We start from the raw sequence: 25,939 nt of genomic DNA, 5'->3' as shown, positions 1-25,939 counted from the left end.
TGATTTCACTTAGTTGGTATTGGTGCACATATATTATTTAGATTCAAGTATAATTATTTGTTGAACTGAATATCTGACCATCTTCATGCACACACACTTAAAAATATAAACGAAAATTGCTTAAACGTATGCTTGTTTAGAAATGAAATCATAACATCGCATCCTTCGTAAGCAGACTATTTGTGATCTGCCAAGACTGAGAACCCATGAAACAATCTTTCAAAAGTGATACAAAAACACCAACTCACGCAAAGGCACATGTAAACATTGCTACGATCGGTATATATTGTGTTACCTTAAATAGCATATGAAAAGTAAGACACAAATTGTCAACTAAGATGAAAATATTAAGCTTAATATTTCCAAACTGAAAAACTGGGCGTGCTGGGTGTAGTTGTCTCAATCAAATGCATCGATCGAACCCCTAAGCTAATGTTGAAAGATAATTAATAATATTCATATATTCACCAACATGTTTATCTCAAGCCTGAAGGCTAATATACTTTATGACATAAGTAACATCTTATAACTCTCAAATAAGGATATCAATATACATAAGTATGTATAAGTCATAATACTGTATTATATAGTTTTACCTGTATACCGCAGTCTCGGTCGGTGATTGCTCATGGAAATTCTCAAAATTGACAAATTAAATTATTTTTGCAAGAAGGATATTTACTTTATAAAGAGAACTTTTAAATCTTTCTTCACATTCAGAGGCTAGATTGAAGTATAAGTTAAGCATTTATGCACACAGTTTTATACAGTAGTATACTTGACAGTTTTTATTGTTTGTATATTTTAAAGGTGAAATAGATTTACCCAACTCCATACCTGGCTGCTCATCGTAAATAGGAAATCGAAAAGTTGGTCTGTTCATGTTCTTTTTAAATTTTCAAAATTTAAAATTTAAAAACCGGTTTGACACAGATTGATTTATAGTGATAAGCCATGGGGAAGGAACAGGAGGCTGCAAAAGCTGTCGATGAGAAGGAATATGGCTCAAATCTAAAGGCAAGAGAAACATGGTCAAGAAAGTTTGACTTTTTGTTAGCTTGTACTGGATTTTCTGTTGGACTTGGAAATGTTTGGCGTTTTCCTTATCTTTGCTACAAGAATGGAGGCGGTAAGTTCTTTTTTTTAATTTTAATTTTATTGCATAGTGGGAAAATAAAAACACCACGTTATATTTTATGAATCGCTTTTCTAGACTTACTTTCATCAGGTACATGTTTCAGTATAATGATGCAACTTTTACTAATTATTATTATGGGAAAAAAATAAAGAATAGAAAATATAAAAAAGAAGATGTGGTATGATTGCCAATGGGACAACTCTCCTTAGGAGACCAAATGACACAGAAATTAACAGAAAAGTCTACTATTCAAGCTTGCAAAACAGCTTTGTCAAATTTACTTCTGTTAGCAATATGCAAGTTTAGTATAGTTTATAATAAGGTTAAACGAGAGAATATTGTAAAGGAAGGAGGAATAAGAAATAAATAAAAATAGTTGCACATATAAAAAGCTTGTTTTTGAAAGTTTACAGGTGTATATTTTTAAATTCTTATAGGATTTTAAGATTTTCTAACTTATCTGCTTTCAAATGCAAACATAATTAGAAAAAAATTATAAACTTATAAACAAACAACAACAAATCTCAGAAGATTTTATTTATCACATAATGTTACGCTAAACTAATCGGGTATCGGCTGTTAATACCTATTTTCACACAAAACAAATCAGTGATTGGAACCGTATATGCTTTAAAGTGTGCAAAGACTTATATAGGGTACTATTTACCTGGTGTCATCTTACAACTCTTACATTAGTATATGCGTGTGTGAATATATTTGTTAAGGTTTGTAAACACGCTATATTTGGTTTAAAAAGAACCATAAAGCCAGCCTTGCCATGTGAATTAATATGAAATATCCATGGGGACAGTAGATTATGTATATAACATACTATATATACATAGATAATTAAAAAAAAAAACAATAGGCCCTACTGATTTTCTGCAAATTACGTTAAATAAAAAAGACAACACAAAGTTTTCACGACAGTGACGATGGCATGATATATAGCTACATGAAAAACCGTTTTAAAAACAACTACGAGTGTTTTACAATAGTTTCTTGAGGCCTTGAAGCCACGCAACAGGTGATGTTACACGGTACCATTAGATTCTTGCATTGTCTTGGCCTTTTCTTTCTTTTTTTTGTACGTTTCTTTGATTAACATTGCCTTTGAATATGTCATTTCAGCATTTTTCCTTTATAGTTTGGTAGTCTTTCGACTTGTTATTTGCATATATAGATGCAGGATTGCTGTTTTTTTGTATGGCAGTCCACATTTCCCCCCGTCTTCTCTCCCGACCAACCTGCTTACTTGATTCAATGCTTCATTTGTATTGAATATGCATGTACTGTTTGCCACTTGGAGTTAATTAATCAGTTGTAGAAAGGTATAACACCTTATGTTTTTCCAATGGAGATTTACTCGGAATTCAAACGGACATTGGTGTCCTTTGACTATATTCTGCCCTTTGGTAAGGTGGTTGTCTCTTCCCGTTTCCCTTACCAATTATTTGAATGGCGACCGTTCATACTAAACAAAAATATGAGCTGCAGAAATAGATAAGGAAATGTTTTTGGTTTTTAAAAACTTTAAACCTATTTTTGTCAAAGAAGAAAAAAAAAAAGTAAACATAGATGAAACAAACAAGATTATATATTTTTTTCTCTAGAAATATCTATAATGTATGAAAATCACGTAATGGTAAGATTTTCTGTCGTGTCTTCAGCAAATCTGAGTCTATTCATATTTCTTTAAGTAACCGAAAAATAATATTCAGATTAAAAGTTATATAAAGTTACGCAACAACTTTGATTACCATATTGTTTAACTATTATAGACTAACTTGAAATAGACCGTACTTAATTTGTCTAAATCATGAGTTCGAAAAATACCAAGTTTGATTGCAACATTATTCTGTATTCACAAGTATCTATCGCCTGTTATTTCTGAATATGCTTGAAATTTGCCAAGGTCATTTTGAGAGCTTTATGTAAAAATAAACCCCATACCAATTTAATATTAGATTTTTGACAGTGTTTAAAAAAACAGGTAACACTGCACACAAAAGCAAACGTCGTATATACCTTTATTTTAAATGTTTTATTTTTTTATTTTGCAATTGTTGATTAAAGTTAAGGATTTTTTGAAAGCAAAATAGAGCATTAGATAGACGAGTCTGGGTCGGAAACATGATAATGATGCATAGTATTAGGATAGCTAGTCCATAGCGTGAGAGAAAAACTAGCTGAAACGACCAAATTAACTAGATTTGATGTCTTTATTGTATATATTGTTAACCTATGGTTCAAATTTGCATTGTTCAAGTTATTTATACAGTTGTATAAAGGGTGATCATGCGAACTGTGACGCCGGATTTTTAAAGCAAACATTGCTTTATGAGATAAGATAAGATAATCTTTATTTCAGACTCAAAAGGTCCATTTATATATACATGACAAAAAATATTCTGCTTATACAGAATACAACGGTAAAATATTTAGTCTTAAAAAAAGAATAGTATATAACTAGATTTACATCCGAAACACTATACATGTATATGTATAATTTATATGTCACTTCAAAATGTGACATACTATACTATAAATACATTTAAAAGTGTTGTTACTGCATCGATTGAATTATATATCATAAACTTTTTTTGAAAAAATCAATAAGTAACTGTAGTTATACCCCAAGATATTTAAATGGACTTAAATTTCATTGAAGTGAAATCTTTTGTAAAATTCACTTGTATCCACCATATCTTTTTATTGTCATAGCATAATTATGAAAACAAGTTCTTCAATGACTTCAATGTGATTATGTGAGTCTTTTCATAGTGCTGGATTCACTATGTAGGTCAAGAACAATTTTCTTTAGTATGAGAAAAACATGCTTTATGAAAAATTTGAATAATCAAATATTATGAGTACCAACGAATTGGTTCAAAAAAAGGTCAGACTAACTTCAGTGATTTGTTTTGCATAGACAAATTATATGGAAAGTACCAAGTCAACTCAACACTCATCCATCTAGATGTGTTATAAATCTATAATGTATAGGAATCATGTTATGCAGTGAATTAAATCTTATTGTTATTGTGACAAAAGTGCATACAAAAGTCATGTTACTTTACATTCATAATCACTCAGCTGACGTTTATGACATAAAGAGAGGTCGATTTCCTCTAAATATACATTTTTGTAGTTTTAACGATGACCAAATCAGAATATTTTTTTCATCTTCTTTAACATTTACAGTATCGCAGCTTAATGTGTGTGTTTTGTTGTTTTCTGAACATGGTACGAAGTTATGAACCCTAAATCTGCAATGTGCTTTGAGTATTTATCAGAGAAAAAAATAACAAGTACACACTTTCCTAAAATAAAAGTTTCATCAAAAGTAAAGCTGGATATATTGTCTTTCGTGCATATACAGAATACAAAGCAATGTGTATCACCCAAAAGCATTTCGACATATTTTTGGGCTCCGTATGTTCCTTACTGAGTAATTTAGTTCACATGATTTTAATAGCTAAGCATAATTATGATGCACTTTTGAAGTTAGAAGGAATTCTAGTCATATATTTACTATTTGCGGTTAATAAGGTACAAGTTTGTTATTCAAAATATGAATGAAGTTGTCTATTCGACAGTTGGGAATTATATAAGGAACATATATCTTACTCAAAGTGAGTAGCAATGAACCCTCTGTGAATCAGCTCGGTCTCAATCGGCAATCCTCGGCTGACTCCGCTACTCTCCTTCTGAGATACGGAATCGGCCGAGTTGTGACGAGAGAGCTCGGTCTTTTACATATTAGAAATACACACCAATTTAAAAACGCAAACATCTACTTTAAGTAAAACGCGGGTTTCATCTCCAAAATGATAATAGATAATCTTTTCCAGGTTAAGAAAAAGCAGCAAAGTTTTTTCTAATTTATTAATATCCTCATATCGTGATATTCCACGCCAGTGATAACAAAGGTGCTGACATTTAGCGCAAACATATTAGTTTGGGTGGGACGATTGTAAAATTCGGACCAAAAATGAGTGTACCACTTTGAAGTTTTCACCAATTCCTAACACGAACCAAGAACCTACATGCACAAATCACCAAATGATGATAATTATCCTGAATACTGTTAGCTTAAAAGCGAAATGAACACAGGCACTTGTCTCAGAAAAAAAATGTCCTATATACCTTAATATAACACAGTGTTATATTAAGGTATACAGGAATTTTTTTTTCTGAGACAAGTGCCTGTGGAAATGAAGGGAAAGAGTGCATTGATTCATGTCCCTTATAGAATATATGTAAACATGAAGTATACAAAATTAACTAAAAAAATGAACAGCTGTCATTCAACTGAAAGACATAGGGATGCATTATTTCCTGAAGGAAATGTCAAACCTAAGGCTACAAGCATTTTGCACCTATTTTCGAGCAACCAGTATCTATTTTGTGCCCTGTCATAGTTTATATACAATTATATATATGTAAACATGAGTATGCTACACTAATGACTGTATATATCCCAGCAAGTTACAGCCTAATTTTCAGTAGGCAGATAGTATCTTGGGCTTTACAAGATTAATTTTCCGTTTTACAACTTATGTTATGCATAAAAAATAAATTTAAAGTTTACGCTTTTCTTATGTTTCCTTTTACGACAGTCACTGTTGTGGTTTCACATGTAAGGGATAGCATTGTGTTTATGTTGGTGAACGTCTTACTTATATCTGATAGGATATTGGAGGGTAAAACGCACTCTCATGTTCCACCTATGTCTGCAAGACCGCATGCTTTTAAAAAAAATCTATTTGAATTGTGGTTATTTTTACGCAAAACACAAAATCAAAGGTAAATAACATTTATATATGTCAGTTGCACCTTAAAAGTTGCACTGTCTATATATAATTCGCCTTTTGCTCACCATATTAGGTGGTCGCTCATGCATATCGGTACATGTCCTGTATAAATACATTAGGTTTCTGTATTTGTTATAAAAGGAACAATTGCTACATACAATTATATATAAAAATAGGTATCGGTAGCCAACTTTTTATCGGCAAAATAATTTAAATATGGATAAAAGGAGATTCGGTATACGACTTATAAAAACAATACACATCTAGAGGTAAATTTAAAACAACTAACGATTTCGATAATATACATGAACTTGTGTCTGTAACCTCATAAACATAACGATAATGCTTTAAGTGGTGTTCATTGGGAATCTTATGCATCATTTAAATGCAACATCAATAGACAACTTTCGAGTTCGATGCATTTCCGTCAAAAACTCTGGTTTTAGTGAACGTCATTTGTGCGTTTAGGGGCGTCGTCACTTCCATTCCAATGTTGAGCGAGTGGTTGGAAAACTATAAATCTATATTGTACAAATTATACGGCAAATTGAATTCTCAAAATTGACAATCAGCACAATCTAATTGAAATTAAATCTCTCACTCGCTATTTTTTTTATTCTTGGTCGCAGCGACCAAGAATAAAAAAAATAGCGAGTGAGAGATTTAATTTCAATTAGATTGCAATCAGCACTGCTGTCATTAAGGAATTATCATTAAGTACCTACAGAACAACCATTATTTCTAGTTTATCCTGCACAATGACGATCACTAAGACGCTTGATGAACGTAAATAGTGCAGGGATACAGGCGAGCCCCTCTATCTGGTAAATGACGTCATAAAGGCGCGTATAATTGACGAGTTTTTTCCGCTGACGGATGAACTCGAAAGTGGTCTATTTAACAAATTAAGTACATATAACTTGGTTTCATTAGATTGGTTTTCCGGCATGGTACTATCTAATATTGTTGTATACAATACTGATTACTGATTTTATTTTTAAATCTGCGTACTTTGTTGAGTTTAAGAGTACGTTTTTCATTGGATCATTGATATTCTTTCACTGACCTAGACAACAAAACTGAGACCAAGCGCCCAACGTCTGCATATGTAAGAATCGTATAATGCAAGTTCTGCATATTGCTATAATTGCAACTGCGCTAGTAAAAAGAGTTTATTTACCAATCTGATCGCGGATTGTTGCCCACCTACCCCTGATTTTCAATTAGATTGCTAATGTTGGTTCAGCAATTTTAATTTCAAACCCGTAGATGATTTAGAAATTGTTGTTGGAATGATATGTTTATAAATACCTCATGAAGTCTATATTCAGAAATCTAAATGTTTACCCCATATCTGACTTCATTGATTGTTTGCCTCCTCAGCGTTTCAAGGTTCCAGATGTAATAATTAAGATTGACTCCTAGATACCTTTACCTTTAACGAAAAATAGGTAAGATCTATACCTAAATAAGGCGTACATAGGCTTATTAAATAAATCAGTAAAGTATATATTTTCGTAAACATGTTTCTCAATAGATAACAAGCATTATAAGTACGAATATATAGTCAGGTACACACTCACCCGGATTCAAGTTAATCAAGTATTTTTAAAACATGAAGGCAAGAGAGACATGGGCAAGAAGGTTTGACTTTTTACTAGCTTGTACAGGATTTTCTGTGGGACTCGGGAATGTTTGGCGTTTTCCTTATCTCTGCTACAAGAATGGAGGCGGTAAGCCACATTTAAATTTTAGAATCAGCTGACATAGCTAAATCTAAATCATACTTTCAAAAATAAGGGAAGTCATCTGTATTATATTTAATGCTGCATCAGACTGAGCACGATTTTCTTTTTTCTTTTAATATTACTTGTTTATTTTCAACTTAAGGAGACACTATTTTACAACAAATAAGAATTAAAATGTGTCCATATATTTATATTGTCGTTAAGATGAAAACCGTACTCACACACTTGCATATTTAAACTGCGGGAGACAAACATATATGGCGTTTCAAACACAACAACGCCGTTGTGTAACCAATAAAGTAACAACAGCATCTTTGTGCATTCTAAAACTTGAGGAACCGATTGTTTGATTTTTGCAGAGAGGGTGACAGCTAAGAGTATTGTATTCGACACGTACATTCACCCGATATTTTCATTTAGCTTTTGGTTAAATGATCTTGTCTCATTACTTGTCCGTAATTGTTTTCACTTTAACTAAAATCTAAATGATATCATACCAAGAATATCTCGGTCATAACGATACAAGCTTCCTAGAAACAGATAAAATTACAATGGATTAAGAGCTTCAAACGCATTCAAGTATCAAATAATGTGATTTGTTAGTCGACCAGACGAGATTCCTATAAAACTGTTCAAGTTCGAAACTGCAAGGTCCTTTCTAGTAAATCAAATTTACATTTAATACTTCTTTGTTATTTTAATGTCTGTATGTAAACTTTCAATATACTCTTAAGTATGTACAAATATTATATGAAATTAAATCTTTATGGTGTAGCTATTTACATAAGAATTGAAGGTATTGTGTTACTTATATATGTACGCTAAATCACACAAAGAAAAAGGAAGATGTAACTTCTAAAACCATATAAGTGTAATAAAACAGTAATCATTAATCTCATTTTCTCTTCTTTCATCAACAACTCCCGACATTGTTTTGCACTTTCATACATGTGTAAAAGCAAAACAAAACTTGTATGCTCTAAGACATTGTATTTATGATAAATTTACAGCTGTGTTTGTTTTAAAGTACACGTACGGTCCAAATACTCATATGGTCTGGAATATATATATTCTTTTGGTCTTTTTGGAAAATGTTGTTTGTGCTGTATTTAGACCCTTCTACAACGACATTTGTTTTACACGCACACGTATAAAAATTGCGGTTTTTATCTAACGCAATCCTATGTTTGAACGTTGTTTTCAATTTAGACTTGTTAATATTTATTTCGTTTGGGCTTGTATTATATTGAAATCCTGATCTGGTATACAAAAAAAAAAAAAAAAAAAAAAAATATTGACACCTTATGTTTGTGGCAGAACATCTTAGCCACAAGTTTATTGTTTTCTGTTTAGTATTAAATGTATATTAAGATCCATTTTGTTACATCTTGTGATAAATTTTATTTGTCAATCGCCAATGGCAGTCAGCAGGGTTAAAGAACATCAGTTGTTCGACCTGTTAGTCAAATGCGTTTTGTTTGAATATACTTTTTTTTCACTTTTTTGGTCTTTTGGAAAATGTTGTTTGTGTTGTATTTAGACCCTTCTACAACGGAGTTTGTTTACATGCACACGTATAAAATTGCGGTTGTTATCCAACGCAATCATAGGTTTGAACGTAGTTTTCAATTTAGACTAGTTTATAAAACGAGTTGTATATACATAATGAACACAGCCATGTATCACCATCATTGCTGGTGATCCGATGGATAAATCTGTTGTAGAGTTGTCACTGGCTCAGACGTACTTATAAATTTGGATAAATCTGTTGTAGAGTTGTCACTGGCTCAGACGTACTTATAAATATTTAAAAGTAGGTCTGAGCAAGTGACAACTCTGAGCCAGTGACAACTCGACAACAAATTTATCCATCGGATCACCAGCAGTAATGGTGATACATGGCTGTGTACATATATATATATTACGGATTACAAATGTGTCGAGGTTTGTGATTGGATAACAACACAGAGATGTCAGTATATATTCAGGAAACTGCCGGGGTATATACGACGTTTTTATCCCCAATTGGAACCTCAAAAACGTCATCATAACACCGGTTACTATGTGACGTAGTCAAAAGCTATCAGACTGTCAGAGGCTCACAGAGGGAAAATAATGACGTGCTTCAGTCAATAATACATTTTTGATACAAAATCACGCATTTTACACTTTTAATACTTAAATTTAATGTTAAAAGTGTTATTATAAATTATTACATACACGATAAAATTATGTTCACAGCAAATTAGAAAATCCTTCACGTATGCCGAACATATCAAGTTGGGTTTTTCAATATATATGTGTTGTCAACAAATACCTGCACTGGAAAATAACATTAAGTCAGGGGTAATCCGTAATATATGTGTAATTCAGGTCTCAGAAAGGGTATATACTGTGACATTCCCGGCTTAGGGCTTATATCCCCCTCGCCTTCGGCTCAGGGGATATAAACTCTAAGCCGGGAATGTCACAGTATATACCCTGTCTGAGACCTGAATAACATATAATATATATATATATATATATATATATATATATATATATATATATATATATATATATAGATATGCCATCACACAACGGCCGACCTTATTAAGTCAGCTAGCTTGAATACTAAAGACTTGACAATGTTAGTGTAGTAATGTATGTTTCACCCGACTGCATATAAAGTTCAATCTGTTTAAAACATTTATAAATATACAAGGTCAGAACATTGTTTACATGGTTTATCAAACAAGAAATAGAATTAATGTTTTGACTGTAGATATTAAGTTCATTAAACAACACACGAAAATATATTTAGTATTTGATATGTACTTTACAGATTATAGATTCAAACGAAAAAGAAATAAGACACTTAAAAGATGAATAGAAGAAACTAACAATTTCGCAATGATAACAAAATTAAAGAGTAAAATGTAATTGCAAATATATTTTAGACAACAACGACCAATTAAGACCAATGATTCAAGTGATGCGGAAGAATAAGAAGCATAAGTTTAACGATTAGAAGAATCAAATTCTAATATTTTATCTTGAGTTATACTATTGAAAATGCCTTCAGTAACTTCTACAGTGATGTCAAGATAAGTCCTCTACATTATTTGTAGTGTGTGGACTCCATATATGTAGTAAAAAAATTGATATATAAATAAGAAGGATCAAAGACATTGTAATACATCCAACTCGAACTCTTCCAAATAATCCTTGAAAATCTTATTTTTTTCAAAAAATGTAAAAAAGGTGAATATCATAGGTATTTTAGTTGGCTAAGTAGTGGGAAACATGGTAAAGAATGCGTTACTAAGACATTTAGCTGTTTTGCGTATGTCACTGAAGTTCATTTTCTCACAAACATACGCATACCACTCCACAACTCTTCAGAACACTACTATTCATCTGTGTCAAAATTAACATTTAACTGTAGTTAAAAATATACACTTCTTTTATTCATTGATGAGAATAATATGTATATCTATTTGACACATACTATTTTATAGAATAATGTATATGTTATTGAGACCTAAATAATTCCAATATTTGTAAGGGGTTTTATATGAAATTGTGTAAGCAGCATTGGTACAGTGTTTTGGTTGTATAAGGTTGAATTCATGACAATACCTAAGAAACAAAACCAAAAATATCAATTATTATAAGCCCACTAAAAATTGACTGGGACGATGGGATCTTCTGATGGTGTTGTTTTTCAAACAAGTTTTAAACCGAACGGCTATTATTATCCAAAAAGAAACGTGTACTAAACAGATATTTAATATACTGGAAGTGGATTGAGGCAGCATTAGTGTAATCATATGTAAAATCTTATAAATCGATTTATATACAAATACAAGTTAGAAATAAACTGGTTTTTTCAGACTGACTGTGACGTATTTGTACTGAATATGCAGATTGTGTACTAATTGATTGTTTAGTGTAAAACACGGTCAATTTGTTAAAATCGGGCCATAGTTTTCAGTTTCTGCGAGCAGTCTAAAATCGACTATTTTCAGTGCATTTTACTATTTGCTTCAATGTTGTACGAATTCAATTTTTTATCAATCTATTTAATCTCTTTGCCACAAACATAGACATTTGAAAACAGTTATATTACCGACCAAAACTGAATAGGAACTGAAGTCCAGTGGTTGTCGTTGATGTTTTAAATCCCATCAACAAACAGATGGAAGTTTTTAACGACCTTGACTAGCTATACAGCCCTTGCACGACCAATTAAGACCAAATGATTCAAGTGATGCGGAAAAATTAGAAGCATAAGTTTAACAATAAGACGAATCAGATTCTAACATTTTATTTCGTGTTATACTATTGAAAATGCCTTCAGTAACTTCTACCGTGATGTCAAGATAATACCTCTACATTGTTTGTAGTGTCTGGACTCCATATCCGTAGTAAATAAATTGATCTATGAATAGCAAGAATCAAATACATTACAATACATTCAACTCGAACTCTTTAAAATAATCCCTGATACCTGATAATCTTAAAATTTACAAAAAATGTCAATAAGGTAAAAATCGTATTTTGATAAAAAAAAAGTTTTGAGTTGGCTAAGTAGTGGGAATCATCGTAAAGATTTCGTTACTAAGACATTTAGTTGTTTTGCGTATGCCACTGAAGTTCATTTTGTCACAAACTACGCATACCACTGCTCAACTCTTCAGAAAACTCCCATTCATTTTTGTCAATATTAACATTTAACTGGAGTTAAAAATATACACTTCTTTTATTCATTGGTGAGAATAATATGTATATCTATATGAAACATAACATTTTATAAAATAATGTATATGTTATTGAGACCTAAATAATTCAAATATTTGTAAGGGTTTTTTTTATATGAAATTGTGTATGCAGCATTGATACAGTGTGTTGTTTGTATAAGGTTGAATTCATTACAATACCAAAGAAACAAAACCAAAAAAGAACTATTCAATGAGACATCAATTATTATTAGCCCACTAAAAACTGACTAAAAACTGACTGGGATTTTGTTTATATAACTGATGGTGTTGTTTTTCAAACAAGTTTTAAACCGAACGGCCATTATCATCCAAAAAGAAACGCATACTAAACAGAAACTGGATTAAGGCAGCATTAATGTAATCATAGGTAAAATCTTATAAATCGATTTATATGCCATTACAAGTTAGAAATAAACTGTTTTTTTAGACTGACTGTGATGTTGTTGTACTGATTTTTTTTAGTGTATAGCACGGTCCATTAGTTAAAATCAGGCCATAGCTTTCAGTATCTGCGAGCAGTCTAAAATCGGCTCTTTTCAGCAGTTTTTACTATTTGCTTAAATGTTGTACGAAATCAATCTATTTAATCTCATTACCACAAAAATAGACATTTGCAAATAGTTTAAACAAACAGATATGTTACCGACCAAAACTGAATAGGAATCTGAAGTGCAGTACGGTACGGCGACCTGAAGTTGATCACTACACCCTTGTCCTTTGGGGGATCGTTGTCCCATTGCCATTTATACCAAATCTCCATATAATGATAAGTATCTGTAACGTACCAAAACGGTAGTAATACGAAACCTTAATAAAACAAACAAACCGCACGAAATGTCAAGAAAAGTTTAAGGTCAACCGTTTAAGTAATATATTCGATACTATCCTTTTAATGTTTGTAATTTTGTGATTTAGATATTTAGCGTGACAAACATTTATATCTGTCATCCATATCTTCTTCAACTTTATCGTCTGCTTGAAATGCAATTTGAGATTTGGTTCTATTAAATTTTATACTTCGTACATATAATCATACGAGTATAGGTGGATTATAACACACGTGACTGCACAATGTGAATAATTTATTTTTTCGATACATAAAATATATGAGTTTTAATTCTTTATAATGATATACATAATGACTTTCCTTGCACTTTAAACTTCTCTTTGATGTGTATTGCGAAAGTTTAGGTAAACATTACTTTTCGACATTTTTTTCAAAGAAATAAACGCATGTTGAACATAGATAAAATATTGGTGAAACCCTTTAAAAAAACACCGAGCCATTCAGATACATTATGGATGGGAAAACAAGATTCTTTTGTCATTACAATTGTGACAAGAAATAGGATGTTTTGCCAAAAGCCAGATTGTTATTTGAAGGCTCTAATCCATGACAAACGAAACAGTCTACATATCTTTATTTTACTCGTTTAGGCTAACGAACCATGCTTCTTTTCAATAAAGAAGACTTTTGTAAAATATTTTTTTTAGATAAATCTTAAGTGATCTGACCCCCACTTAAACACTCGAGAATATTTAGAGGCGGTAATTCATAAGCACTACAAACAGATATACAAATGTTAAGTAGTATATAAGATGGTCAGGAACTCTATTTATTCACAAATAAGTCCTCGTGAGAAAAGACCAGGTGGTCAATGAGATGAAATTTCATTTTCTTTTGTGAAGATAAACATTGAAAGTCAAATAATATGAATTTCTAACCTTATATTTACTGAAATTTGACATAATAGATAGTTTAAATGTTATCTATTCGAGTGAATGCGTATTCCCACCAGTCATGGTATAATAAGTAGGATGACTTGATTTGTGCAAAAATTTACATAGATACAAGTTGGAGTACAGACTCATGACTTGAATCACAATAAGTTTATATTGAAATTCACCTGCCTGAAATTAGAATGGAAAATGTGAAGGAAATAATCGTTTCCATATGTATATGCACCATTGACTTATTTTTGAGAAAATCGACATATCTATCAATCTCTAGCATAAATTCTGCATCAACAGAGGAGGGCATTTAAGGATATCCATAAAACCCAAGGTTATACTTGTTGTTACTCAAATGGTATATTTTGTTGTTTTAACTGCTTAATGTTTGAAAAAAAGCGTTTTAGCAGTGTGCACCATGTAAGATTATATGAACACCTTTACCAAAAAATCTAGCAGAATTTTTAAGTCCAATGTAACGAGAGTTATTGTTTATAATGTAATGAAATAAGTTTTTTTTCATTCCCGTATTTGTGTTTGATTTTGAAGATATACTATTTGAACCATACCTGTATACTACTTGTATATGTTCTTGCAAATTATTTTCTGTCCGAGCTCGTTACTTTTGAAAACATGTAAGCGCAAGAAGACCATCTAAATATGCAATCACTTTAACTAAAGATATTTGAAATGCCAGTTCCTGTCTTATAGTATATGATTACATCTTCCAGATTAACAAAGCAGTAAATTAGTAGAGACAGGAAGATCATAATTGGACCCTTAAAATATGACATTGGTGATATCCCAACGAAAACCAATGTTGACATTATAAAATATTCAAAACGATTCAAAGCACGATTTTAAAACTGTGTTTATAGGCTAAACGTACGATAATATTCAAACTTCTTTTACTAGTTTTGCATTTAAAGGCATATGCTATTGTTTGGAAAACACTGACAAGAACCTTGTACTTAACTGATTTTTAAGGGGAAATGCATATGGTATGGAGACATAAAGTTATGTGGTTCCAATCATGAGGAAAATGTATGAAGCAACTAGATTTTTTTTTTAACTATAATCAGTTATCATCATAGAATTAATCTCTATTGTAGTGGAAATTCACTGATGGAATGAGCAAAATTTCTTTTCTTTTTGATTTGTATTGGTCAGTTGTTTCTACTCATTTTTGACAATTTAGAATTTTCGGAACAATATCGACACTTTGTATACCTTACTTATCCGTTTGGTAGCCAGAAATCAAATATAGAGCGACAATACAAGATCCAGTCAGATACGCACAAACAACACAATGTTCAAACTGAAAGCTAAAGCTCATGCAGTCAATTCTAATGTTCCCCAAATTTGATAAAGAGTGCTCGTTAAAATCTAGCATATTTTGCTCATGATGAGACGTTAATTTGCATGTTAACTTCGCTGGTGGGTAACGTTATTAAATTCAGTAAAGGAAGAAAGATAAATCAAAGATTTAGTTGTGAAACGGAATTTAAAACGAAATACTTAGTAATGTCGTATTTTAATTTACTGAACTATTTCAAACCCCAGATATAACAGAACTTGTGCATATTGAAAGTGTTTGAATAAATGTGCGTTGATAAAGCATTGACTTCTTTTCACATATCATAAATTGTACTTATATATTATTCATGAACTGTTTCAACTCAATATGTGACATAACTTTAAATGTAAATTACCTTTGAATTGACTAGACAAGTAACTCCGTGTGGGAATACATTTGGTGATTAAATAAGACTAAAAATATAATTAAGAATATATAGTGGATTATGACTGTGTCATGAAATGTCTGCATGGTAGTGTAGGCGTAAGGTTTTTGAATATTTGATGAAAACAAGATAGCTTAAATGTATACGAATCAAGAAAACATTTCACAGATTATGTAAAGATAATATTTTCTATCAATGTAAAAGACAATTATGATTATGTTTCTTATCTATTTATATGATACGTCTTCCATAGTTTTACACTTGGAAGCAGGTACTCCATGCTCAATCTCATACTGCAAACGATTTTGTATTGTGACATATACCCATATCTACTTTAAAATATATGATGATGATATGAATTTTAATTTCAGGTGCTTTCCTTATTCCATACCTAATATGTGTAGTCGTCGGTGGTATACCTTTATTCTACCTAGAGGTCGCTGTTGGGCAGTTTATGGGTATCGCTGGACTTAATGCATGGAAAATATGCCCGTTACTTCAAGGTATTTATTTTGCTAAAACGATAAATTACAATTCAATTTTGCCAATGCACAATTACAAATGAAAAATAAAGAATATATGTCTCTATGTTTATTAGTTTCTGAATAATTTTCAATTTCATGATATAAATATATTAATACAAGTCTCTTTTATTGCAAACATGATTTAATAAATTAATCAATTTTATCAATGCATTGCATAAGGAAATAAATTAAGCACTATGGTAAATAATTAATAAGGGCACTATATTCAAAATGATGAGAAATACAATCTTTTATATATACATCAAAAGTAACAAAAAATTATATTTACAAAGTCAAAATTTACAATATTTCACTTCATTGTTCAGTTCAAATAGAGAAGATGGGATGCTGCGTCAGAGTAATCTACCACGTTGATGAGTCCATGTTGGTAACTGTCTTTCAGTAGTTAGAGTCTGGCGGGCTCCTCCTGATGCATACTGGATAATGTTGCATTCTGTCAGTGCCTGTGTCTTCTTCAGTACTTAATGATCTCGTAGATGTTGGGGTGGGCAAGTTTGAGTCTCTTCTTAAGTTTGTTGTGCCATCCTTTTGGGTGAATTGTGGTGCGGGGTCCTTCTGTGTAAAAGTGGTTCCATAGAAAGCGTTAGTTTTCAACCCAAAATTCTGTCACGTAATCTGTAAATAAAGTTGTAGCGGGTATGTTTTCAGCTTCTCCAATGTCTTCTAAAGTGTTTAACCAAACATCGTCAACAAGGTGGGTTGGAACAAGAGGTAGTACTGTGGCTCGTCCTATCAGTTGAGTAATGTCTTTATTTTCTTCATGATAGGACTGTAGTCTATATTTCTGTGCCTTTCGCCAAATACACTGGGTTGAGTGGAAGAAGCAGTCTTTCACGGTTACCCCTGGCCACCCTGTCTGTGCTGCGTTGTTGGTTTCTGTCTCGTAGTCAATAAATAGTGTTTCTGGTTGAGGTTGTAACTGGTGTTGTTAAGCAATGTCTCGTATGTGGCTGAAGAAGCGTGAATAGATGACCTGGTCTTTTCCTGGTAGTAGGGCATACACTAGTGGGAACATAGAACCATCTATCATTTATGATAGTTGGACATGAGTAGAATGTGCCGTCGCAGGAGATTTGAATGTTGGATAATTTCATATTGTTTGTACAATAACTTATGAGGACTGCCCACAAAAGGGTCAGAATATATTTAAAAGCTTTGGTAAATTGTAAAAAATGATTACAAATTTAGTAATTATGATAATTAATTGAAAGATATTTTATTGTTTTTTTTTAAAGAAAATGCTAGTTTGGATGCAGATTTCTGTTCAAATTGTGCATTTATATTTTAGTTGTTAAAATTAATTGGATATTTTTTATATTAAATTTCAGAATATTTATTGAATTAAAATTCAAAAGTTGAATAAATTAAAAGATATTCAAATGAGATTTATTCTAATAGTTTCATTATTTGACTTTTTACTTTTTTCAGAAGGTACCAATAATTAAAACTATTTGTTGATGAATATTGGAATACTAATTCTTTTTTAGTACACATGTTTTCCTATTTTTTTTTAAATAAAATAAATTATCATGCCAAATATATATACAATATAGTAAAGTTTTGCACATTTTCCTTGATTTAGAAGCATAATATACTATTCTTTTTTAATTTTAAAAGTAAAATAAAAGGTAAAAAACATGACTATAATTCAGAAATAAACTATAATTGTTAAAATAACAATTCCCTCTATGTTTACATATACATGCAATTAAAAGTGGGCAACCCCTCGACTTTATAATTTCGGTAATTTATTTTTTTATTTTATAGTTCTTAGAAATGATAATCCTTTATATAAACATGATTACTATAATGATAAAAGGTATATCGATCTTTGACAGTTGTTATTAATCCCAAAATCCCGCCTACAGTGTAAAAAATAGCATATGAAGATTGAAATTTTCAGGATGAAAATAGCATGGGGACGATGTTGAAAAAGGTATATGATTCATCAAATGTCTTATTACTTTTGATTGAAAAGAGATACGCAAGTTCGGTTTGTTTTAAAATCATATCTATAGGTTATAGTTTGGATTTGGCTATTTTTATTGTAATTTCTAAAAGTGAAAAGTTGAAAAAAATCTCTTTCTCAGTGCAACCGGAACCCACATGCACGGCTCAAATAATTTTTACTGTTCCTATAAAATTGACTACTCCTTTTTTTCCTATGTACAATATTTTAATATAAACAGGTTTAACTGTGCTAAGTAATGGTCTTCAGGTGGCATTAGCATATGACTTCGTGAAAATATGTACACTAGGTTCTATAATTAGAACTACAAAAGTAGGCCCCACCATGCACCTGTTAGTATAATAGTCCCAGCGTCTATAGCTATATTATAATAGTGGACATCAACATCATTCAATAAAGTGAGGATAAACACTTTTTTAAAATATTGTCTTATATCGAAAACAAATTGGAAAAGGTGTTGTCAGGTTCTTTAAGATGCTCTTTTGTTCTATTGTAAAAATAAGAGTAAACGGAATAAATCGGATAAAAAATTTGATTAAATCTGTTTAATTATTTCAATTAAGGATGTACGTAGGTGAGGTTTTGGAATTTGTGTCAAATGTTCGGACTCCTTGGTGTTTTTCCATACAATACAATGTAAAATATTTTGCCCCATAACACCCATTTATTTTTTCATATAAAACTTAATAGCTCAAGAAAGGTCATTTACCAAAATTATAGGAGATTCTTAATTTTCTTTCTTTTGTTCTGAGACGTAATAATACCGATGATATCGCAAATTTCGTTAATCATTTTGTGTTCGTATCGACCGCCAAAGTAGCCAACAATGTTGTAGCTGTATTTTTTCAGCAATAAAGTTTATCAACAGATTGTATGTATTCATATGAGCACCAATTACGACCCTAGATAAAAGACATGTTATCTTTGTTATGAATCACAGTTGCATCTGTAATGGAATTAATTTCGAATTACCAAGGATTTTCTTATTCAATGCATAGCCTACATTAGCTGTACTTGGCACAACCTTTTGGAATTTTTTTGGTCCTCAATGCTCTTCAACTTTGTACTTACTTGGCTTTATAACTATTTTGATCTGAGCGTCACTGATGAGTCTTATGTAGACGAAACGCGCGTCTAGCATATTAAAATACCAGCCTGGTACCTTCGATAACTATTTACACCACTGGGTCGATGCCACTGCTGGTGGACGTTTTATCCCCGTGGGTATCACCAACCCAGTAGTCATCACTTCGGTGTTGACATGGATATCATTTATATGGTAATTCTTATAAATTTCCTTTTTACAAAAGTATGAATTTTTCGAAATACTAAGGATTTTCTTATTCAAGGCATAGACTATCCTAGCCGTATTTGACACAACTTTTGGAATTTTGGGTCTTCAATGCTCTACAAGTTTGTCCTTTTTTAACTTTATAATCATTTTGATCTGAGCGTCACTGATGAGTTTTATGTAGACGAAACGCGCGTCTGGCATATTAAAATATAAGCCTGGTACCTTCGATAACTATTTACAACACTGGGTCGATGCCACTGCTAGTGGACGTTTCGTCCCCGTGGGTATCACCAGCCCAGTAGTCATCACTTCGGTGTTGACATGGATATCATTTATATAGTAATTTTTTTTTTATAAATTTCGCTTTACACAAGTATGAATATTTCGAAATACTAAGGATTTTCTTGTCCCAGGCATAGACTATCTTAACCGTATTTGACACAACTTTTTGGAATTTTGGGTTTTTTCAATGCTCAACAAGTTTGTCCTTTTTTAACTTTATAATCATTTTGATCTGAGCGTCACTGATGAGTCTTATGTAAACGAAACGCGCGTCTGGCGTATTAAAATATAAACCTGGTACCTTTGATAACTGTTTATGGTAAAATAAAACGATCTGTCTAATTCAACTATATAGAAAAAGAATAACAGTAGTGCTTACCGTTGCCTTGGTGATAATCTTGTTTTCGAAAGACTACACTGTTTTTATCAGTTTGCAAAAGTTGATCCAACTATGAACTTTTCAAGCAAAGGTTGTCATATAATAACCTGTGATTGTTTTTTTCAGGTATTGGTATATCTACGACAATCATTGTATTCTTCCTCAACTGCTACTATAATGTCATACTGGCATGGGCGTTTTATTACTTCTTCAGTTCCTTCACAACAGGGGATCTTCCATGGGCCAAATGTGGCCATGAATGGAACAAATACTGTGTTGACTTCGTCAATGTAAGAAATATCGACTGTAATAATACAGAAAAGTTCGGAAACCTCACGTATTGCTCCAATCAAACTTTGAAACTGGATCCAACTACAGAATTTTGGGAGTAAGAACCATTTATACATATTATTTTTGACATATTTATATTTATAAATCTGTATACTAAACCACGACATCAAAGTTTTTTTTTATCTTCATGTTCAATAAAAAAAACCAGTGTACATTGAAGAAATTGTACTGGAAAAAAGTGCAACAAGTGGCCATGGTAATGAAGAATAATATAATTCCTAGTTACACACTCAACTACTACAAAAAAATATTAAAGCAAAGGAACAGCTCTAGGATTGTTTTAAACGAGCACGTTTTCCTTGTGTTACTTCAGCCATTATGACCAGTTTTCTACCTATATACATGTATAAGAATGTACGCTATTACACATTTTCATTCGTCTCGTCCTTATCCAAATTTATTAGCCCAGCGTCGAAACAGAATCGAGTCTTAAGTAGTATTGATAGTATTGATGTATTCGCCATGATAGCTTTATCACTAATCAGACTACACTGATTATATTTCTGGCCTTAAAACACGGTACCAGTTTGGTTACTGGTGTAGAACATTAGGAATAACTCTTCTTAAAACCTGTACATAAATATTCAGTCCTCTGTCTTCATGGCTACGATGCTTAATGGTTATTGATACAACTGAGATTTAAACAAAACATATGGTTCATTCTCATATAAAAAGTAAATTATAAAAATATTGAACTCCGAGGAAAATTCCAAACGGAAAGTCCCTAATCAAATGACAAAATCAAAAGCTCAAACATATAAAACGAATGGACAACAACTGTCATATTCCTGACTTTGTACGCATAATTTCTTAAGTATAAAAAATGGTGGATTGAAACTGGTTAGCTATACCTCTCACTTGTATGACAGTCGCATCAAATTCCATATACACGTTTTGTCTCTTTCAGAAACAAAGCTTTAGGCATATCAGAAGGAATACATGACATGGGAGTTGTGAAATGGGACATTTGTCTTTGTTTATTATTTGCTTGGATTGTTGTTTATCTTTGTATCTGTAAAGGAATCAAATCCTCAGGAAAGGTAAATCTTATTGAAATTATCGTAATGTTCAAATTAAGAATTCAAGCTATAATTCACTCCGGGTTAGTTAATACCATGGCCATTATCAAAATGTCTTTTAATCTTTACTTGAAGTATGACAGCTTAATGAGTGTACTTTGAGTTTCGAATACAAAAAAATCGGAATTATATTATGATATTTTTTTAAATGCATAACCAAATTATAGATGTAAATCCCTAAAAATTACTAAACTGCAGTTTTTTTTATAGCTTTATCAAGTATTTTAGTATTTATCTAAGACGGTCACCCTGAATCACAACTAAACTTCTGGACATGAGTTAAGTTATATGCTGTCCGCTACATGTACTTCAGACAAAATGTCACATAATATATTTCATGGCATATAAGAAATTAAACATCACTTTGTACAAGCTTTAGTAACCATGTTCCCAAAATATTTCATAAAAACACCAAATAAAACAATATAATGGTGCGTAAAAAAGCTAAGATATTTGTTTATTACTCAGATTTTTTTTACTGCAATGAAATGTAGAATTAATTTCCTACAACTGTCATATTCAAGGGAATATTTTTTTCGAACCTTTTGTGTATGTAACTGGATGTGACGTTCTATGATTTGGTGGTATTACAATTTTATGATGCCTTTCAGATACACATCATATCATATTCGAAGAAATAATTCGTACCAAAATTTGAAATACTGATAAAAATGTCTTCAACAACAACCATTTTGACTTTATTTTATTATATAGAGACTTTGATATCAAGTTTCAATATGTTTTAAAACTTTCAGATTTTTACCCTACAAAACATATTCAAAAGAAACTCGATGCTACTGATTTCAACCATAATAAGAAAATCAGATTCAATCTATTTATTTTCAAAAACAATAAATTTTATGCTGCGTTTTCTCTGGAATGTCTATAGTGAAATAGATAAAAAAATAAAATAAACAATAGAGTATCGATTCACCAGAATTTTTTTTCAGTCACAATCTTAAACGGTCTGTATTTTTGAGTTTACGATAAAATTGAGAATGGAAATGGGGAATGTGTCAAAGAGACAAAAACCCGACCATAGAGCAGAAACAACAGCCGAAGGCCACCAAAGGGACTTCATTTATCATTTTTTTAGTATCAAAATATCTCCAAATCTCTGATGTGATGTATTGTTTTCTGTAGGTAATGTACGTGACTGCCACTTCACCGTATATCTTTATGACAATATTGCTGATCAGAAACTCCTTATTGGATGGGGCTGGAGAAGGTGTACGATTTTACGTGACGCCAGTTTGGGAGAAAATGGCAAATATGGAGGTAAAATTTATTCAGAGAGTTAAAGGTGGCCTATTAGCAATCATCATTGAAAAAGTAAAATGTTTTATTAATTATGTACTATAAAAAGCAACAGCTCTCGATCGCGGGCTACTCTTGTAAGAAATCTGCCATGTTAAGTTTTAATAACACAATTATCAATGCCTAACTATTTAATTATTAAAAACATGTATCCCTCTGATGAACAAAATTAATATTGCGAAATGATAACAATAATAAAGAAAAAAATAATAAAATGGTAAAAAAAGAAGACCACTCAATGCAATGGAATGTACCTTAACTCGAAATATTTGTCCAACATTTTAGTTTTTAGCTCGTACTGTTTTGTGGTCTTCGTGTTTTGGTGTTTAACCATTTTTAAAAAGATTTCGTGACTTATTTGTTAATTGTTGTAGCTGTGTAAACACTTCAGCATAATTCAATTGTTTTATGCACAGGCAATATTGTTAATAGAAAGATAGCAATAGATTTCCAAAGTAGCAGTACTAGTATTGAAATCATCTCATAAACGTGCTTCCAACATTCGCAAATTGAATAAAATATAATATTAGCTTAAAACATTTTGTATTTTTAAGCGTCATTATTGTGCATTATAAGTGATTTCAGGGTACTTTTTACAAGCTTACGTTGTTCTTGGCAAAACGAGTTTAAAAAAAAACTAAAATTGAATTCATCATAGATACTAGGATTGAAATTTTGTATTCTATTTCAATATAAATTTTTTTAATTATTTATTTGCAAATTAGGCATTTATGAATTACACGTTCTCAATATCTGATGGAGAGTTGTCTAATTCGCATACAAGCCACATATTCTTGTTATTAAAAATTATCTAAGAAAAAATAATCGTAAATAATTTTAGGTATGGGTTGATGCTGGAACCCAAATATGTTTCTCGTATTCAATATCACTCGGAGCATTGACTACTCTGGGAAGATATAATCAGTTCAAAGATAATTCCTACAGGCAAGGGATGTTTTGAAGTTGGACGCTTTGAGTATTGTTTTAATGCTAATTAAGCAATGTTATAATCATAACAAATATTTTCACCATGGTAACTGATGTTTAATAGCCCCATGGGGCTTCTGATTTCAAAATATATATTCCTTAAGGTGTTTGAACATGATTTTAAAGAATAAATTATTTTTCTTTTATTCATTGTCTCTTTCTTTTCTGTTTTTATGTAAAATCCCTAAAAAAAACTTTCTAGTTGTTATGGAAAATTCCTGGAAAAATTTAGTACTTCTATCTAATCACTAAAATTACCTGTGATTATACACAATCCCTGAAATTGTCAGGGATAATATATAATCACTAATTCTACAACTTCACTGTAACATATATAAATTATGACTATTACACATTCTCATCATTGTCAACCTTATCCAAATAAATCAGCTAAAAGCATCAACAGAATCTGAAAACGAATTGAATCCTAATAGCATTGGCAGAGTGTATTCGCCATGAATACATCATCACTTTTTGGGATCTGTTGCGGAATGACATATTTTCTGGGTAACTAGTTTATATTGCTTAATAACTTGACAGACTACATTTATCATGTTTCTGGCCAATGAAAGGAAATCTGTACATATATATTCAACTCTCTGTCTTCAAGACCTCAATGCTTACACTCAAACAATTCTATTGATAGTCTACGCAATTTGACCTTTTTGGTTTCTTTGTGAAGGCAGTTGAGAATTTGAATCTAGGAAACATGCCCCATTGTCTTCTTTTGTGTGGCAAGGATGCAATGTGAGTGTGTTTATATCATAATGTGAACGAATGATATTGCAACGTGAATGTGTAACATCACAATATGTATTTGTAGTATTTCAATGCGAATTTGTAGTATAACAATGTTAATTTGTATCATAACAATGTGAATTGGTAATATTACAATGGGAAGGCGCTATTTTACAATGTGAATGAATTATATTACATTGTGAATTTTTAGTATTTTAGTGTTACTTAACAATTGATAATATTATAAGAATGTGTAAGATTACAATGTGAATTTGTGATATTACAATACACACTTACAATTACAATACTACAGCTGTGCTATTTGAGCAGTCAGATTGCATTGACTGTATATACAATCTCTGACCACATATCGCCTTGTTTGTGACGTTGGCAATGCGTTTCCGTAGAGTTTTATTTATGACGTCAATATAACATACAGGTTCGAGGAATATTTACGTCGTCTGCTCCAAATTAAAAAATGATGGTTTTTACCCCAAATACTACATTTTGAACAGTTATAAGAGTTGCAGTATATAAAGAATAACCATACATTGTCTTGAAATATAAATGATATTTGTATTCGGCTCGAAACAGATAGAAATGCTCGGCACAGCCTCGCTTTCTACCTGTTTCTAAGCCTTGTACAAATTACTTTGATATTGCGAGACAATGTATGGTTGTTCTATATGTTAATGTGTAGTGTTAAAGTTTTAATGTGTAGTGTTGCAATTCAAATGTGTAATATTACTATGACAACATTTGTAGTACTACAATGTGAATTTGTAGTACTACAATGTGAATTTGTAGTATTACAATGTGAATATGTAGTATGACAATGTGAATTTGTAGTATTACAATGTGAATTTGTAGTATAATAATGTGAATTTGTAATATGACAATGTGAATTTGTAGTATTACAATATAAATTTATAGTATTACAATGTGAATTTGTAGTATAACAATGTGATTTTGTAATCCTATAATGTGACTGACAATGCAACGTGGTTATGACACAACATATCTGAGTGGCTTCAGCCTATAAGATATGAGACAGTTACA

The 25,939-nt window shown here is 31.4% G+C and overlaps 1 protein-coding gene across 4 annotated transcripts in view; it reads left to right on the top strand.

Moving 5' to 3' along the window:
- The window catches only part of LOC143085465 (sodium- and chloride-dependent creatine transporter 1-like), a 37,152-nt gene that overhangs the window by 1,220 nt on the left and 9,993 nt on the right, over window positions 1-25,939 (top strand). The window contains exons 2-6 of one of the 4 annotated variants that reach the window (XM_076261822.1): window positions 811-1,129; window positions 16,311-16,442; window positions 20,535-20,796; window positions 21,667-21,799; window positions 22,982-23,116. In XM_076261822.1, the coding sequence (XP_076117937.1) occupies window positions 955-1,129; window positions 16,311-16,442; window positions 20,535-20,796; window positions 21,667-21,799; window positions 22,982-23,116 (837 nt within the window). In that variant the 5' untranslated portion in view covers window positions 811-954. Of the gene's footprint in view, window positions 1-617; window positions 1,130-7,535; window positions 7,689-16,310; window positions 16,443-20,534; window positions 20,797-21,666; window positions 21,800-22,981; window positions 23,117-25,939 lie in introns of those variants that run through there. The other 3 variants (XM_076261823.1, XM_076261821.1, XM_076261824.1) reach the window with 3 other exon arrangements.

The sequence above is a fragment of the Mytilus galloprovincialis genome, chromosome 8, assembly GCF_965363235.1.
Source record: "Mytilus galloprovincialis chromosome 8, xbMytGall1.hap1.1, whole genome shotgun sequence".
NCBI classification, from domain to species: domain Eukaryota; kingdom Metazoa; phylum Mollusca; class Bivalvia; order Mytilida; family Mytilidae; genus Mytilus; species Mytilus galloprovincialis.
Note: the sequence above shows the minus strand (reverse complement) of the source record. Positions and strands in the feature narration are given on the sequence as shown.